General features: G+C 36.3%; 1 protein-coding gene across 1 annotated transcript in view; it reads right to left on the bottom strand.

Moving 5' to 3' along the window:
• PTPRQ (protein tyrosine phosphatase receptor type Q) overlaps positions 1–13,017 on the bottom strand; it is a 109,308-nt gene that overhangs the window by 53,418 nt on the left and 42,873 nt on the right. The window contains exons 20-25 of the mRNA XM_062595113.1: positions 12,694–12,862; positions 11,936–12,226; positions 11,314–11,589; positions 10,372–10,523; positions 8,297–8,438; positions 5,792–6,061 (exon numbers count right to left, since the gene is read on the bottom strand). Coding sequence (XP_062451097.1) covers positions 5,792–6,061; positions 8,297–8,438; positions 10,372–10,523; positions 11,314–11,589; positions 11,936–12,226; positions 12,694–12,862 — 1,300 coding nt within the window. The remainder of the gene's footprint in view (positions 1–5,791; positions 6,062–8,296; positions 8,439–10,371; positions 10,524–11,313; positions 11,590–11,935; positions 12,227–12,693; positions 12,863–13,017) is intronic.

Genomic DNA, 13,017 nt, shown 5'->3' with positions numbered 1-13,017 from the left:
TCCTATTGAATTGTTACACTTGCTATATTTCAGCTAGCTTTAGGAGTAGGGAGGATTTCAAAGTCTGAAACTTTTGGTACAATGTACTCAATAGTTTTCAATTTAGGAGCTTTTAATTCAGTTTCTGAAAGTCAGCCAGGAAGCTGGCAGAGAAGCTGTCTCTGAAATGCTGGTGAATTCAGTTTCTGGACTGGAGGAGGAACGAGGCATTTTCGGGTTCATCCACCATTGTTCATATAATGGCCAAACTCCAAGAAAAAGTGCTTGAAGCCTGATCCACATGGGATTTTAAGCTCCTAAAACCTCTTTACGTGCCTAAACTCCCACAGAACTGACAGGAAGTTAAGCACCTCAATAGACGTTACTTTCACAGATCTTGGCTCCAGTTCCCTACGCTCGTCTGGCTGCAATGCTAATCAGTTCTTCCAAAGCAAATCGTAATGCTCTGAGATTAATTTTTATTTAAGAACCTAAATGGAAGGCAATTCCTGATGCAAAAAGCACTTGACTGTACAAAGATTAAGATCAAGTTGAACTGGGCTGATGGGACTAGTTTAAATCAAAAGAAATACTTTGTAGAAAAAATCTTATTCATAACAGCAGAGATAACCCAAGGGCAGCAAAGGATATGCACAAAAAAATCTGCTGAGAAAAGACAGAAGTTATGGCTTTCTGTAGAGACTTCTGCGGAAAGCACTGACTACAGCTGCGCAGGCCAGGAACAGAAGACAGTAATGTGATATGGCATAGTTCCTAACTAAGTTAATAAAAAAAAGTCTGCCTACAGAACAGCTGCTTGTAGCTGGAGTTTGGATTAAAAGAACAGCGGCAGCCTAGAAGCCTGTTGGGTGGTATTAAGAGCATCAATAGGAAGAAAGTAAAGGACAAAGTAGAACAGAGAGCAGTGGACACACAACAACAACAAAAAAACTTCAGAAAATGAAATAATCTGAACTGCATATGAATATTCTGCATTGATCAGCCAATTTTTGAAAAGCTTTGTTATCCAAAGAAGTCCTCTGTGTTAAACTGACATCCCTGATCATACAAAATACTACTCTAGTACAGACTGCTAATTTCAGTAGGGCTCATCATGATATAAGGTTCCTGCTAAGTATGAACATGGACATCACAGATAGGCCCCAAATGATTTTATTACCATGAAAACGTAGAAAACTTTAGAATTTCTTCTCTTGACTTGGGATTGATAATATCAGGCATGCTTTAAAGGAGCAGAACTTGAAGAGTTGTGAATAATTCTAAAAAAAAAAAAAAAAAAAAAAAAAAAGCCTCCTTTGACAGGGTCTCTGAATCCTCATCACTTTATGAAATTCAGTCTCCAGCTGTGGGGACTGAGTACTAGAAAATCAGATTCTACAAATCTAATAAGAAAAGCACACCTTGAATCTAAACTTATAAAAGTACTGGAATACTGTCAACAACTCATGAGTCTTAAATTAAATCAAGAATGCTCAGCTTACCATGAAACTGCACCACTGTTTACTTTTCAATTTAAAAAATGTTTTTGCCTTGTTAATGGTTTCAGTGTCACCTCTGCATAGTCATGTTGCCACCAGTTCTTTTACCCTAATCTAGAGTTGAGCAAGTACTTATAAAAAAGATATTTTATCCTACACTATGTGATTCTTTTTTATTTCATCTACCTGCTTATAAAAATAACATCAATGCAATTTCATCATCAGCAACAAAGTGATCACTACATTTATCTAGTGAAGATCTGCCATGGATGCCAAGGCCACTAACTTGCATTTGGACACACCAACTAATGAGCAATTCTAAAAAAAGTTCTACATTATATTAAAAAAATAGAAATCTGGGAAGAAAATCAGATTCAGTCATCACAGAATTGTTTCAAAGATACTTAGTCATGATTCCTTCTGCAATTTTTGGATGCTTTTACTTTACTACAGTTTGAAAATATGAATTGGCAGCACTGATTGAACATGTGAAATGCACTGCTCTTCTCTGGAGTGTGACAGGAGACAATGAAGCTCTTCCGTTTCAGATGCTGGGGCTCTACAGTAGGTTGGTTGCTCTGGATAACCTGGCTAACATACTGTGCTTTCACTTTCACTCCATGCTTGGAGCTCAAGACCTACTTCAGGATATTGACTTAAATGTCTCCTCTAGTATGGCCATCTGTGGTTCCCTTCACAGGTTAATGAAGAAATTCAAACTACAACTCATGGAGATGATGTGAGTGGCCATGTCCTAAGAAAAGGATTTATGGTGAAGCAAACAGAGTATTTCCTTGAATGTGAAAAAGATTTTATGCTTATGCTGCATTTTGTGTTCCTCCTAGGTTTGAGTGAAAAGATGACCACATTTCCAATGGGCATCTCCACTTTGGAACTACAAAACCAGAATATTTGAAAGTTCCCTCTTCAGAAATTCAAGATGTTTTGAGCATAATCATATGATAATAATTTTTCGCCTCCAAACCAAAAAGACCTAAGAAATTTTCACATTAATAATCCTTTAGCCACACCACTTATTCATTCTCAAGGTACATTTATGTGTGTTACAAGTTAGTATTGGCAAACAAAATTAAGCCCTGATTAAATTCTTTTATTTCTTTCACAAATTCCAAGTAATATTTTCTGTTTATGCAAGTTCTGAATGCAACTCTGTTTATTAAGAAACATAAATGGTAAGGACTGTTGCTTATCATAATACAATGGAGGCCTAAACCTGTTCCAAGTTTCTATGTTCAATTATAATATTAGATAGTACTAGTAGTAAGGAGGGAAAAATTACTCTGTATATCTTAATACCATAAAAGTAATATGCTTAGTGTTTCCAGAGAAGAAAACAAGTATGTCAAGAAAAATTTAAATTAAAAAAATTGAAAGCAGAAGCATTTTTCACTTTTGATTATTCAAGCCCCAAATGGCTTTTTAACGGTTCTATTTTTATTCTTAACTGAATGACTATTACATTTGTCCTTGACTTCTGAGCTGAGTGAATCTGAGTGAAACTTTAAATAGAAAGAGCTTTTCTGAGAAGTTTTCTACCAATTTATGGCTGTTTTTCCCTTCTAAAGATTTATTTAACTCAAATGAAATTTCATTTTAATGTGTGCATTTTCTTGGAAGTAATCCAAGGATAGCTATTCAGATGTAAAATCCAGAATCATTCATGCATGTATACTTGCTATATTATTTTTCATATCTTGTATAATATAGTTAAACACAAAATAATATTGCTACTACAAAGTAAACATTTTTTATAACTTACTCCACCCTGGCATAAGTGGTTTACCATGACAATGGAGCTAGATTAGACACCAAACACTACTAATCGCCTCATAAATTTAATTTTCATGAGTCATGTTTAATTGTATCCAGAGATGAACAAAATTAACTCAAAAGAATCAAATAATCTTGCTAAGAATGTAGAGGTCAAACACTATGCAGTGAGACACTGAGCCAAATTCGATTTCACTTTATGTCGAAAATAAATGCATTGTCAGTGACTCAGTGCTGGCTACATATTCTGTGACTAATCTTAGAGTAAATAAGAAGCTGACAACAGCTATAAAACTGTTTCCATTCCCAACCATGAATCTCCAATTCCTAGTAGCCAGTCACCAGAAAACAATTCATGCAAACACACAGTTAGGAAAATATTGTCCTAATAATAATAAGTTTGCTGTAAATATGACTAAGCAGTAACATGTACACCAAATACTAAAACAGCAAGACAGAGTCTGTGCAGTGTATGTGGCAAAAAATGCATGTACTGTAGTGTAAACCTTTCACTCAGGCAAATTATCATTGAAAGCATACACAAGCCTTATGTTACAAAATAAAATCTGTCTTTAATTCTGCTAGTACAACTCTATGTAACTTAGGCTCTTATATGGACTAGCAGTTTCTCTCTCAAGTCCAGGACTAAAACCACATTCACATTTTGTTCAGGCTTTCTTCAGGTACTATTTATTAATCACCCAGACCTAAATTTCTCTTAAATGTCAGCAACTCACTTTCCCAGATGCCAGGCTCGCTTGACACTAACAGCAGCTTTTCTCCAACTGTCCAAGAAATAAACTACCTGGGAAGCCCCCTGTTCTCATCTCTATATACCAGGGAGTAATATGCCTCTTATGGGCCTATCTCCAAAACATTCAGATTTTGGAAGAGTCCAGTTTTAACTGGGCATCAGCTTGCCTGTACACCCCTATCCCAAACCCCAGCCTTCCTCAAGTTTGGAGTCAGAGTTGGCTGTTCATCAGCTCTAATTTATAAAGAAAGAATGAAGAGAGTTACAACTGTACCTAGGTACAGGCCTCTATTTGCACATTTAGCATAGCAGTTAAGCTCATTACAGTATTTCTAACCAATAAAGTAAAATATACATATGTCTCTGATAGTTAAAGAAGGCTTCCTTCAAAAGCAGATTTTGAATCCTGCTGATGGACACAAGCTTCTGACCAAATAGGATGGTAGACGACCCAGGCAGAATTCTAAAAAGCCAAGGAGCCATAAAGCTGGGGAGCCAGCGGAGTTCAGAAAATGGTAGAACTCACGCTGGACCTGTTGCTGATGAGCAGGCCAATTTAGAGAGGATATTTTTACCAGAAAATAAAGCACTAGGAAAATTAGGTTTGGTTCCCTCCTAAGCATCCGAGTACACAAATTCCCACCACCCAAGATGGCTAATAATTCAGCTGTTCTGGATAAGAGACCTTCTCAAATCCACTGCATGAATTGGTGTCACTGAAGAGGAAACAGCAGTAACAACTAAAGGCAGTAACTGGTCCTGACAGTCCCAAGAGTAGGAATCTCAAAAATGGGGAAGACAACTGAAATGGTCATTTATTTTCTGGATGAATGATCCAGATATAAGATGAGTACTGCTTACTACAACTAGCCATGTTTTCAATGAAGCAGCTTTGACTGCATTTTGTGAGCAGTCTAAAATATTGGGGCACATAAGCTATACTCCACATGTTTACTGAATCAGTCACTTTGGGAAATTGTGTCCAGTTAATATACAGTTTAGGAAAAGCTAAGTATACAGTAATTTACACAGAAGCAATGCTGTATTGTGCCCAGAACACCAAGTGTGTAAGGAAGTTTCAGGTGCCAAATGAAAGCATAGGCAGGATTAAGTGATATGTGAGGTGTGTGTGGAGAGAGAAAGAAGAACAGGTGTTGGGTGACTCCAACGTTTGGACTCCAATGCCAAAAAACTGCCTACATTCTACTCTGGATTTACCTCACAATTTTCTGTTCTGTTAAAAAATCCAATTCAATCAAGAATTGTGACAGTGTCTTTCTGAAGAAGTTAAATGTTTTTTAACTGTACAACTTCTGAACAGCTTTATTTTCAATCAATGAAGTCATAATACTGGTCAACTAATATTAAAGCACTAGATGTTACCGGTAGGAACAAAACTGCTCCAGCAAAATTTGCAGACTTACAGTATTAAATATGCTAAAGGCAGTAGGAGCAAAGCAAGCAAAATTATGAGCCAGTCAATAGTAGGGCTGGGTGATCAGGTGTGAATAAAATAACAATTTGAAATCAACACCAAAAAAATGCACTCTCTCCTCTGAGTTTACAGGCAATTAATCCCTTTCATATCACCAAGTATATTCTAAAACAGGAAAAAGAGGAGGCCATGTTTCTCCTCATCTACTATAAGAATTAAATTTGAACAAGGGAAGTATTTAGCTGCTGTAATGAAGTAGATATCTCAAGCCTGCTAGTTTCATAGTCATATTTTAAATTTAACAAAAGAAAATTAACTTCAGAAATTAGTTACCTCTTTCTGGAAGTGTACTGGCATTGCATATTTGTTCTTCACCATCCCCAGCTGATGTTGCAGCTTTTATTTTAAATTGGTAAGAAACATTGGAAAGTAGATTTCTGAAAGTATGTAGCTTATCATAAGAAGAAAAGTTCACAGAATTTCTTTCAACTGTTATGACGTAACGAGTAATCACACCGTTTGATGCGGCAGGAGGGTCCCACTGCACTAGGATTGATTGCCAGCTTGTTGCAATACAATGAACATTCTGGACAACATCTGGTACTTAAAAAATACACATATACCAAAGGTTAACATTCCCACACAATTAAAATGGTAATCAAAGACCAGTATATTTAGAGAAGCAGACGTAATTTCATAGCAAGGGTCAAACATTCCAATGGCAGACAAATTGATATTTTAATTGAAAGACATTGAGAGAACAAAAATATGTCTTTGTCCTCATTAGAAGCTTCATTTCCAACAGCAACGAACATGACTCATGCTAGTGCTTCAACTAGAAGAGACCACCTATTTGGCTTTTTCTTAGCTGTGTACTCCAACTTTATTTTCACATCTGCACATATATTTCCCACGTTTCTGTAATCAAAGTGTAATAATGTATAGACAGTAGTGTGAAGATCATGTATTTCACAGCAGTATCAACAGCAAAAGTTCCTTATTAACCTGTTAGCTTGGTTTCTTTTTAGGCATGTATCCTGTCTTGCTGTTCTTAAAGCAGGGCATGTCCTGCATAGAAGTCACTGGGCAGGCTTCTGAGCTGTCATATGCATGTTATTATCTTCCTGGTCCCCATCTCTTTGCTGATCCCAGCAGATGAATTTTTTTAAAAGGTCATAAAAATTTAATAGAAGATGGCAAATAACATGTAAACACATGCTGAAATAGAGCAATTAGCTATGAAGAATTGATTAAACAGAACAATGAATTGAAGTATCTCAGAAAGAGCTAAACAGCTGGCTGTACTTGCTGAGAGAAAACAAATACATAGTAAAGAGTGCCTCAAACTACTCTATCTCTTGAAACAGGTCTAAGAACCTATAAAATGGTGAAAGGACTATCACTGATGTACCAGAAGTAGAAGCTAACATGTTAATCATCACTGCACAGGGGGAAATGGATCTCTTTAAAAAGATTAATTTTCTTTCCAGAATTTGAAGAATACTCCTTTTAAAAAAGGAGCATCTGCAGAAGAAGGGAGATTAACTGGCATTTTTAATAAAGACTAGAGACAGAATCCTTAGATGAGTACAATGAGGAATAGATCTACTATTTGCCCAAAACCTGAGTTGGAGAGAAAGGAAACAATGCTATAATTAGTTGAGCGTAAAATCCAAGAAAAAGCTGTAAAACAACATGACCACAGCCCTGTGGGCAATTTCTCTCCAGCACTTCAGAAAAGAGCACTGGAAACATGGAATGTCACAGATGAGATAACTGAGGGCTGCCTGTGGCTCTTGGGCAGGCAACATCTAGCTTCAGGGATCAGTTGAGAACCTGGTTCAGTCACAGTCCTGGTTTCTCATGGTGTTCTAACTGCTGGATACAATAAACAGCGTAATTTCTTTTCCTGTACACTGTTTAACCAGCTTAATCAGCACTATAAAGAACATCTCACTGGAAGTATGATCATGAAAAACTAGTTGGCACAAAGGATACTTCCTTGATACTTCCGCTACTCCCCTGTTGTCTGCATAAAAGGAACCTGGGAGATAAACACATCCATTCTAGTCTCTTGGCTCTGACAACCCTTATAAAGTAAAGCAGCCTGGGCATTGCTCTGACTTGGCAAAGGAGCAAAGGCTTCATCTAAAGGCCACTTTCACACATCCATGGATCTCCTGGTCTGCCTTTAGTGAAGGTTGCATATACAGTTCCACATGAAATAATACTTCATTTTCAAGCAACCTGCAACTTCAAAAAGTATGTAGAAGGCACAAGACAAAACTGCACATGATGACTAAATTAACTCCGCTATATTGCATAGTCCTCCCCAGTTGTCAGGAAGAATGAGATGTAACAAATTAAGATATTTAATTGGTGACTAGTTTCCGCTTCTAAAATAAATTATCAAATATGTTAAAGGTTTGCATTTGTTTAATGTGATTTCCAGGTCATTTGCCAATCTTTTGTCCAGCTGCTTTTGATACTGCTAAAGTTTCAGTTATTTTCACAGGGATCTGAATTATTGCTTTGATCTGCAAAGTCTGATATCTATCTAATTTTCCTCCCATCGTCTGTGATGCTATTAAAAGATTTGTAGTAGCCATATAAGCCTCTCAATTCAGATGAGGACATTTCTAATTCTACACTTCCGACATCAAACTTTAAACCCAGCCTATCTGGTGCAATAGGAATGTGAATCCATGTTACACAGGCAGATGACAATGAGATAGTGTTATACTACATTTGATTTGGAGAGAACAGGAAGAATGTTGTTCAACTATACACGGAAATCTACATAAACAAAACAGCAGCTTATTAAAAGTTATGTCTAACCTGATTCCATTGTTGTAAATTGGACAGCATTACTGAACTGATTGCCATTCCCAAGTTTTGTATATGCAGACACACTGATAACATAGGTGCTGAATGGTTCTAATCCAACAAGGCTGGCCTCATTGTTTGAACCTGAAACATTCTTAAAGGAGGAAAAATTATTAGTAGGCAATCTGTGTAAGCACTGTGGGCCTCACCTTGTTCTCACTGAAATGAATAGAAGATTTAGAACTGCACCGTTGCCTCTTCTACTCCCAGTGGCTGTCTGTCACACAGAGTAGTCCCTGATCTCAACTAAAAGGAATGCAGGGTCACATTCTTCCTTTCCTTTCTCCTCTCTGTTTCACTGTGGCTTGTAAGGAAGATATGTCAAAGGATGGTATCACTATTACTATAGCATTGTTAGAGCAGATTAACTTCATATATACTTTTTTTTTTAACCAATACTAAAAGAACTCTGTCATCTCCAAACCACCATATCAAGCCCTTCTCACCTTTTACTTCCTTGTTTCACCTCTTCAGTGGAAGAAGCCACATGAATCATATTTTCTTTTTTTTTTTTCACTTTACCTGAGTCAGGCAGACAGACAGACTGACGAAGAAACACGATTGGAAACTCTATTAAGTACAGTTCAGATCCTGGTAGTAGTTTTTCCCACAGTACAAAGGGTCACTCTGCGCATACTTTCAGAGGACTCTAATAACAGCAGGGAGATAGCTCAATTTCACCAGGAAAACCTGGTGAATATTTTGCAAGATTCATGTTACCAGAGAATTATGGTGCCTAGCTACAATATTTCTATATACACTGCTCTGACTTCTTCACTGCCACTACCTAAATCTAAGTTCTTCTGCTTATAACATTACATAACATGAAGAAACTTGGGACATGGCAGACAAATCTAAGTGTGGCTGCCAGCTTCTATAATCTAACTCTGTAATCTACTGACAGGCAGTTGTGTAGGGCTTGGTTTGGTTTGAGTATGTCTGTGATGGAAAGAGAGTGAAAAATCTGTGTGGCCTCCGTGAGGGCCCAAAGAATGTAACTGCAAAGTCAGCTGTCTGAACAAATCACTCTGTTCTGTTTCTGTATGTGCATAGCACCTCCCTCCTCCAAGGATCACAGGAGAGACTGGGGACATGACAAGTACTTCATTCCATAATGGGGAATAATAGCAGATTGCATAAGGGTTAGCCAAATAGGTCATGTTCCCTCAAGACTGAATTCTGCAATACATATGCTTGCACATATATACAAGACTTCAAGTATGTCCCTTGCATGCTAAGTCTCTGGAAGAGAGACTGTATTGCTGCCGGAGTTGGAGCAATGAGGCTCTCTGCAATCCCACAGTGTACCTTGCACTGCATGTCTTAAACTCAAAGTTCACGGCAGAGATGTCTTTTCACTGTAGCCTTTACAAGCATCTCATGTGAGCAGATTTCCTTATTATATAGTTTCTAAGCCCGATATGCAATTCTAACCTCAGCTTACTGCCCTCACAGTTCATGGTGCTCTTTTGATGCCATTCAAAAAACCAGACTTCAGTGGTGCATTCTTGGATATAAATGCATCTATCAATGGGTATTTCTATGTATATTTTTACAGTATCTACTTCATTTAAAATTTATTCAATTATTCTTATGCAATTCAAATAAAAAAACCCTCTAAACAGGTTTCAATCATTTTGCAAGATTACTAGAAATTTCCTTCTTTCTTTTGTGGATCTCAGAAGTCCACAGACACTAGACTACTAAACAAAGGTGGCCAGCCATTTTTATCATTTTATAACATCAAACTTGCACTGAAGATTAATGAAGCTCATCATTAACAAAATAGTAGAAGCTCAGAGCAAATTACATCCAACCATTTTTTCTCTATGTAATTTTAAAAATCAAAAACTGGCATGATGTGAGGGTAAGAAAATTGTCTTGCAGAACACAGCAATTCAGAGGAGTTTCATAATCCTAGGAGCATAACAGACATCCAAAATCTTTTTCAGATATTTTGTTCTTGGATTATGAAAAGAGTATATACCTGCCCAAAAGATTAAATACTGCTAAGATTATATACATACCTGATAAAATAATTTTTCACTGTTGTTTTGATAAATCTTAAAATTGTATTTCATAATAACACCATTTGGTTTAGGGCTTGGATGCCATTTCAGCCACACAGAATCTGCAGTGTAATTTGTAATGGTCAAATTCTGAGGTGGAGCTAATGGCACTGCAAAAGAGAAATGCTCTTGATTTCAAAATCACAAATAATCCAGGCAAACACAAAAACTTTTCAGACACACTAGAACATATATGGAGGTTTGTTACCATTTGTATCTGAACTCAACAAAATATTAATTCACGGCTATTTTATGGTTTTATTTCTTTTTGGCTTAAAATGAATTTCATTAATCAGGAATGCCTGTTTAGTCAGAACAAAGGATATTTAATTAGAGACCTAAAGAATCTATTAATCACTTAAACAGCCCCATTGTCAGAACCAAGGATATTTGACAAAAATCTTATTAGATATATTGCTGGAATCAAATATACTTTGCTTTCTACAGTATATATTGAATACAGCAATATGTATTTCAAATAAGTCATTTACCTTATTGGTGAGAGTACGGCCTTGTAAAGGAGACCTGTAGGAATGCATAAGAAATTCCATGCTTGATCATTTTTCAGTCACATATATATGAGGAAAGAAGAGGAAAATGTTGTTGCTTGTTTCACAATTCCTCACACTTGGTGAATTGTGATGTACTTCAAGCACAAAAGACATTTCTCTTTGGAGTTACTTTTAGTATTCTGAGCAGAATGTGACCTCCTCCAGCACACAAAGACTGGAGGAGCAGAACTCCAAAAAGACTTCCCTTCTGGCATTTCTTTCTTGAGAAAACTCTTCATGCACAGACCAACAGAAAACAAATCCTCTTCAGTTCCAATATTCAGACCTAAGATGGATGCAACAACACAGGTCCAATTTTTCAAAGTTTGTTACAACTGCATTTGCTCACCTGACTCATCCGTGTAGAACAGTAGCATGGCAGGCGGACCAGGTCCTTTTACAGTTCTTGCAGCTGCATAAATGCTGTACAACATGAACGGTGCAAGGTCTTCCAAGATCACAAAATTATTGGAGGTAGAGAATGAATTATTCCTTTCTGGGCCAAATAAATTTAAGTCATAACTTATTACGATACCACTTGGCTTAACAGGAGGGTCCCACGAAAGCATAACTGAGGTAGTTGAGAGATTTGAATATGTTTTGATTATAGGTGCTGATTCTGGGACTATATTAAGAAATGACAAAAAGAAAAACAAGAATAACCACAATGAAAAAATGAATTACAATGAAAAATGTCTTTTTGCTATCAATGGTTTGAATGGAACTTTCTTTTTTTGAATTTTGAATGGATGTGTTTGAATAGAAAAATAAAATTATTTTCTTTGAATAGAAAATTCTATTTCATGGTCTCAACACAGAAATGTATGAAATAAGTAACTTGTATTACTGTTTCACAAAAGACTTTCAAGTAGCATGAGAAAAATAAACACAATAATTGTTATTGTCCTTAGAAAGTTATACAGGTTTTACACATTTCCTTAGGAATGAATAAAAACTATTTTAAGACTTACCATCTTCATCAGTTTTGATATGCAGACTCAGAGCATGCAGTTCAGAAGATCCTTTTTCAGTAGCTGGTGTGATTTTCAGAATGTAATCAGTGTATTTCTCCAGATTGTCAAAAATAATACTTGTGTTGTAAGTAAGGAAAGACAGTATCTTTTTGGTTTCCAGATGCAATAGACTTAGAGAAACATGAAAGAAGACTAAACCATTTGGCTGAGATGGTGGAAGCCAGCTTACATTTACAGAAGATGAGGAAATGTTTTGATAGACCAGATTTTCAACAGAACCATCTGGGACTATGAGAGATAATAAGCAAAAAGTAAATGCATGGATTATAGTAATAAAGATCCCCAAACCAAAACAGAAATAAATGCCCAACATATGATTATTTTGTAAACCTCACAAGTAATATGCTAAATATTTTGCACAACATTTTAAAAATCATTTATGCCTCATCATCAAGAGCAAAATATTCTGGAAGCAGATATGGATAATCAGCTATTGAACGTGATCATTGAAAGAACCTTAATGACAGTTCCATTACTGCTTGTGAAAGAAGTTCATGAATTATGTTCTCTGTATTACAAAGTGAAGACTCAGATCAAAATGTTTTATAAGTAAAGGAAAACACTACAATATTGAAAAGAGTACTTACTGGCTTTTTTTTGTCATCATAACAGTAAAACCATTATAAAGTTACAAAATATCCAATAATTAGAAGCAGTGATGTACACTGTAACACTAAAAAAAATCGGTCACTTACTATCCTGATCTGTATACACATCTATTATTTCACTGGTTTTGTTTCCATCTCCAAAAGCTGTGCTTGCAGTTAACCATAGAGTATAATAGCTGTATTTTGCCAGGTCATCCAGAACTGCAGATTGAGACATACTGACACCACCACTGTAGTTACCATAACTTGTGAAATTCTAAGGGAAAGAAATTGTGTTAATTCACTCAAAATAAATGTTATTTCTTCATCACTTTATTTTTTTAGCATCCTACTTGGCCATCAACACCACCAAGAGATGATTCTCCATACTATTCAGGAGACAAACTTATACTTGGGATCAAGTCAGTCCTC

The sequence above is a fragment of the Rhea pennata genome, chromosome 1 (genome assembly GCF_028389875.1).
Source record: "Rhea pennata isolate bPtePen1 chromosome 1, bPtePen1.pri, whole genome shotgun sequence".
NCBI lineage: Eukaryota > Metazoa > Chordata > Aves > Rheiformes > Rheidae > Rhea > Rhea pennata.
Note: the sequence above shows the minus strand (reverse complement) of the source record. Positions and strands in the feature narration are given on the sequence as shown.